The sequence below is a fragment of the Saccostrea echinata genome, unplaced genomic scaffold (genome assembly GCF_033153115.1).
Source record: "Saccostrea echinata isolate AGI-Se365-2 ecotype Australia unplaced genomic scaffold, CSIRO_AGI_Sech_v1 ptg000045l, whole genome shotgun sequence".
NCBI lineage: Eukaryota > Metazoa > Mollusca > Bivalvia > Ostreida > Ostreidae > Saccostrea > Saccostrea echinata.
In genome coordinates, this window is record NW_026889794.1 from 3,938,412 (window position 1) to 3,944,999 (window position 6,588).

The window sequence follows — 6,588 nt, forward strand, 5'->3', positions numbered from 1 at the left end:
TGATACATTACTGCTAATTTGGCTAAAGTGTATGAATAAAATTCACTCATCTGGAAAATAGGTCTGATTTAGCATCCGAAGCGGGTTGGGTACCATTTCCCTGGATGCACCATCCATGCAAGTTTGGTCCACATAGGGCAAATAGTTACTTGGGAATGGACCTGCTCCAAATTATTAATCTGGTCACTCATCTGGAAAATAAAGGTCAAATTTAGCAGCTGAAGTAAGTCTGTTGTTGTCCATTCTTAGATGCATCATCCATGCAAGTTTGGTCCAGGTAGGGCAAATAGTTACTTGGGAATGGATTTGCTCCTAAAACTTTAACAAGGACGCCGACACAAACGCTGCGCCAAGGGTATAGCATAAGCTTATCTCGACTTCGTCGAGCTGAGCTAAAACGAGAATTGAACAAACCAACCAGCTCCATCATGAAGCGAACATCCTACCACTAGGCTACTCTTATCGATTGATGTGAAAGAGAAATTTTTTAAGAGTAAGTACATGATTTTGGCCCTGTCCTGGAGAATGAATTCCTGCCCAAGGGTTCATGAAAAACAATTTTTTTTAATGAGAGCTCTTCCTTGCCATACATATGTTGAAATAGAGATTGTGAAAATGTGGCTATTTTAACATTTTTTGCCCTGTACCTTCCTTTTTAGGGATACAAGGCTTATCAAAATTACAATTTATTTTCATCTTGCAGAATACTGAAACCACACATTAAAACCATTTATTTCCATTGAGAACGTTGAAATGTTATACAAAATGTTAATCATTTCACATGCCAGGTTAAACAAAATTATATCGTATATAAAATCTGGTCGGTATTGAAGATAAAACAAACTTAATGATATTTATTCATAATTGGTTATTAGATCTCTAACATGTATTTGATTTTCTTCATTTTACCGTTTTCATCGTCATACTCAGTCACAAAGAGGTTGTCTCTGGTGTCTACACATAAACCACATGGAAGATGTAGATCACAGTTATCAACGTAACGGACAAACTGTCCATCCTGATTTAGGATTTGGATACGGTTGTTGAGATAGTCTGCTACCAGGATCTGACTCTGGCTGTCTGTTGTGATGCCTTGTGGATAGAATGGTTCTGTGGTAGAAAAGGGATGACCAGTGTATCTAAATCGGAATTTTCCTGCTTGATTAGCCACTACTACGGCAAAGGCACCGAAGTCAGACACACAGATATCCAGGTTCCTGTTCTCACAAATGTGTTTCATGTTATTAGATGAATACAGAGGTTTACCTTCACTATCAAATTGAATGGTCTGTTTCTCTGTGGAGTCAGAATAACGGACAACTTTTGATTGTTTTTCATCATCACTGATCATGGTAACAAGGAGGTCACCAGAAGAGGTACTGCATACACCGTAAGGTTTCCACCTCTGTAATCGAATCATTTCCTGTATCTTTTCATTCTTTTTTTCATTCTTTACTATGTTTACAGTCCTTTCTTGAAAGTCAGAGTAAACTAGCTTTCCACTCCTTGTCACTGCTATGTCAGCTGGATAGTTACCTGACTTTGTTTGGATTGAATTCAGTAGTTTACCTTGGAGATTGTAGAGTCTGATGATCTTATCATCTCCTCGTGTCCAGATTTTTTTATTACTAAGACAAGTTACATTGAATAAATTCTCATACTCAGTGTCTATAGTGATGAACTCTGGTTCATCAAGCAGTGTTTTGACTGGAGGAAAGGGTACAGCCTCTGGAGCCTCAATTGTGTGACCATGATCTTCTGTTGTAATGGATAATGCTGACAGGGAACCAAACATTTGATGGAGCTGTTCTCTGTTTATTTGGCGAGCAGAGAAATTCGGTAATGAAACTTTTACTCTAGGGGGTAAACGTCTGAATTCAACATTTTTGGATCTGTACATAGATGTTAGGGAGACTTCATTGGATTTCAGTATTTTCTTTAGATTAAGAACACTCTGGTTTACAGCAGAAGTAATTTGTTTTACTTCTTTTTCCTGTTTAATTAAAGCAACCAGGTGTTTAGTTTTCATGTCATCAATTTCAGATTTTTGACTGTTGATAATGATGTCAATTTCTCTGTGCCATTCTTCTCCTCTTTTTTCGACAGCTGTCATCAGTTTCTCATAATGCATTTCCAAGTTTAATTTTTCAGAGTTTAAATCTAATGCAAGTTCTTCGTATGCAGGATAAACTGTTTCTTCTAGTTCTTTCAACTCTTTTTCTAAATCTTTTCTTTTAGAATTTAGTTTTTGCAAAGCATTTGATAAATGGTGTTTTTTATGTTTACCAGAGGAGATGCAGGTAGAACAGACAGGAATGTCACATTTCTCACAGTAAAGTTCACAATATTTGCGGCTGTGATGTGGACATTTTGGGTATTTAGGAGCAGAAGTTCGGTGTTTGTATGGTACAACATTGTGTCGTTTGGATGAATCAGAGAGATGTTTCTCAGCACAGGTCATACAGAGGTTTTCATGACAAAGTTCACAATGACTCTGTAATGCAGCCGTTTGACACACGTCGCAGAGGAGAATGACTTGGGCACTGTAACGTGGATCCATGATGGGTATCTCAGTCATATGATGAAGAAGATGCTGTAAAAGAATTATGGAGTATTTATATAGCTAAAGAGAGATTTCAACTCCACTGGTCTGGATTTTCTGCAACCTGAATTTACATGTAAAAACAAGAGTCATTTAAATTCATTCTTTCGACTTAATATATGGTATATCGGGAAGGGTGAGAGGATTGAAATACCATATTTGTGTTGACCTTGGCGTGATCTGTTACTTTTATACAATGAGGGGATATGTTCATCTCCGTCTAGCTAGGATGACCCATTGGGATAATCATGCATTTTCTAAAGATTCAATATATTCGTGCTATTCTATTCAGTGGCTCTCAGGATAATGAAAGCAACTATATTTTAAGTGGAATTTTATGTGATAAAATGTTATCTTACTGAAGAATTTAGAGGATACATGCCATGCACGAACAGTACTCATGCTCAAAAGACCAATGAAGCTATACAAATTGTGAGTAAAGCAAATGCAAACCTCTAAAAGAATCAGAGGTGTGATCAGGTTCCATGGAGGGGTAAGTATCCCCTAATGACCGTCACATCCGCCGAGTGTCGGTAAACGGAGAAATCCGTGATAAATACAATTATGAAAATAATGGCGTATGAATGAAAACGACAGTCAACATTTTACCTAACAACATAATGTGTGTATTTGCAAACAAGATTATTGTTTTGGGAAATGTCGACTTTAAACAAGATTGTTGATACTCTTGCAGCATCAACTTATTTGTCAGTAGCCTGTCTCATTTTATATAAATTGTAAGATTTTGCGTATCGAATCAACTGGGGAACATAAACATCATATGAAGACGATAATGCTTATTCTTACATAAATAAGGAAGTCAATGATGATAGAAAATGTGTTTTTCATAATCTGTAGTTGTTAGTTTGCAATCAATGTCTTTCATCTAGAGAACTTTCCAAATATGCAGCAAATGTGTCAGACTCTGCGGTGTCTTTTATTTCGATTTCAGTGGGATATATCGATCAACAAATGAAAATTGTTTAGTGATGAAATGTGATCGATATACATGTATATCTATAAGTGTCGAATTGAACGCTACTGTATGAGATTTCTTTTCGTGTACAAGGTTTGAACAGATTCTGCTTCATAAGAATACAAAATCAGGTCTGTTAACAATGGTGCTCATATTGTTGGAATAAACCAGGTCTTCAAAGTCTACATAGATATTTAAAATGAGGAATTCCTGCATCTTCAGAGTACTCGTGTCTAGAATCAGAATGTTTTTAAAAAACAAAATTAAGTCTGCAGATGACCAAAGTTGATATAAAAATTGACACCGTAAGTAGATTTAAAGTTATGGACAAGTCAAATGTTACTGGTTAACCTGCCCCCCCCCCCCCCCATTTTTCAGCTTTTGCATACAACTTTAAGGAGGCATGCTCTTAATAAATCATTGGAAAAAAAGTTGCAAAAATGATATGAAATTCAAAATGTGAACATTCATTGATACACAGTGTATCGAGTCCTCAGAAATGTAATAAAACTATGTATTACATTTTCAACAGTGAAATACTGTGATTTATTTATTGAATAAAAGTGATATTCTCTCACAGTATGAAAGTATACCAAAATGATATTCTCTCACAGTGTGAAAGGATATCAAAGTAAGTAAAAAATAATTGCTGGCCTGTCATAAGATAGAGATAGTAACTAAGCATCTTGAAAGAGCTAAAACTGCAAATTTCTTCCCAAATATGTTGCTAAAATCCATGCTATGTAATGCTTTCAATCACACAACTGCTATGCTACGATCGACGTCTCAACAGCTCAACTATGACGTCAAGCCTATGACACTGCGTTAAGAAAAGACAGAGGCAAAGGGAAAATCAAAGAAAATGTAATAAACAGAAAATTCAATGTTTTGTAGATGAATATGGAATTTATTTCACTCGTGAGACAGGATTTTTTGATATTTTCACTCGTGCTTCGCACTCGTGAAAATATCAAAAAATCCTGTCCCACTCGTGAAATAAATTCCATATTCATCTACAAAACATTGAATATCCTCTATAAATGAGTATACCTCTTACCAGAAATTACAAGATACCTTCCTATACACCGATATAGCAATCTACTTTTTTATCGGACCGACCACCCTCACTATCAGTACATGTGATTTTTGATATCAGATCATGTGATTATCTCAGCTATGGCATGTCAAACGTTGCAATATTTGATCTTTTCCATTTGTATTGTAAAAATTCTTCTTTATATTTTTGTATATTTTTTTTAATTTGTTTTTCGCACTTTCCATTTGTATTTAATAATTTTCCATTCAGTATTCAATTTTTGTTTTCATTTGTATTGTAAAAATCTTATTTGTATTGTATACTTTTTTTGTTTCTATATTTTACATTTGTATTGTAATTTTTTTTAGTTGCATTGTATAATTTCTTATTTGTATGCGATTTTCGTTTGTATTGTATCCAAGGGATTGTTTTTTGTTTCGTTACAAACATTTAAGAACATCAATTTTGAAACAAAATAAATACATTATTCTTACAATTAGTAATGAAACTAGATTTGGTTTATTTAATTAGATTAAAAGGACTACTTCACAAGAACCCTTTTCTTCTGGCTCATTGGAGGGGAAGCCCTTCCAGATCCTCCTCTACGCCCTTTTCCAGAAATCTGGAGATTGAATTCTCTAAGGGAAGTGGGTCAATTTTAGCCATATACACTTGAAGCAAAGCATCCTTGGGTTTTGTTCAAATAAAGAGCCTCACCTTCTTTCAAAGCAGAAAAAAGTGAAAATATGGTGAAGTCATTGATTTTTTTTCTGAGAACCACAAGGCCAGAAAGGACATAATTAATGGAAAGCTTCCGAATATAAACATTAATCATGTCCTCCAGGACTATAGGATGGGGTGCATCTCCAAACTAATTTGGTAACTGTTTAAATGTAAGGTTTCTTTCCTAAGGAAACATAGTTATTCAGGAAAGGTGAAAATAAAGCCAAGTTCTTTAAATCCTCCACTAACAGAAGCAAAAAAAAAAAAAAAAAAAAAATTCAATGGTTCCCCTACAATACTATGTACAAAGGAAAAAAAAACTTGAATATTTCAAGAACAACAAGGAAATGACAGCCATATTATTTTGTATAATGTGCAATCATAATTTAATATGGTGTGTATTATAGGGACAATTGTAAAATTAATGCACAGTGGTTAATATCTGTAGCTCGTTTTTTTTTTTAAAGGAAGTAATCCAGATAACCTGTGATTTCATTTCCTATATATGAAAAATATATGATTTTAATAATTTGGTGAATTTACTGTGACTATAAATTGTGAAATTATAGGGGAAAATGCAGAAATCATTTATTATGCATACAGTTAACTCAGTTAAACAGCATTTATGTCTTATTCAAAGAAAAAAATCAGGAGGTTATAATTATTGGTTCTCTAGAAGACTTCACTCTCCAGTGGAAAATGATAAGAAAACAAATATTGGTTTTGCTCAATCTTTTAAAAACCATTCTTGGTGATTCTTATTGCACAAATATGAAAAAAAAATTACAAATGTTTGTTGACCAACAGTTCTTTTATACATGTACATTATTCTCAGAGTATAACCTAAACATGAATTTTATTATATTTTCAACAGTGAAATACTGTGATTTATTCATTGAATTATAGCGATATTCTGTCACTGTGTGAAAGGATACCAAAGTGATATTCTCTCACAGTGTGAAAGGATATCAAAGTAAGTAAAATATAATTTCTGGCCTCTGATAAGATTGAGAAATTAAGTAACTAATCCAATTCAAATGAGACTAAAACTGCCAATTTCTTCCCAAATATGTTGCTAAAGTCCATGTTACAATGCTTTCAATCTAACAACTGCTAAGCTATGATGTCTCAACTGCTCAACTATGACATCACAGCCTATGAGACTGTGTTAAGAAAAGACAGAGGCAAAGGGAAAATCAAAGAAAATGTAATAAACAAAAAATTCAATGTTTTGTAGTTGGATATGGAATT

At 34.1% G+C, this 6,588-nt stretch overlaps 1 protein-coding gene across 1 annotated transcript; it reads right to left on the reverse strand.

Annotated features, from left to right (window-relative positions):
* Positions 1 to 789: 789 nt before the first annotated feature.
* On the reverse strand, positions 790 to 2,582 carry LOC133201646 (uncharacterized). The gene has a single exon (XM_061337434.1). It carries the CDS (start codon positions 2,576 to 2,578, stop codon positions 872 to 874), a length of 1,707 nt encoding a protein of 568 aa, XP_061193418.1. The 5' UTR covers positions 2,579 to 2,582; the 3' UTR covers positions 790 to 871.
* Between the last annotated feature and the right edge of the window lie 4,006 nt (positions 2,583 to 6,588).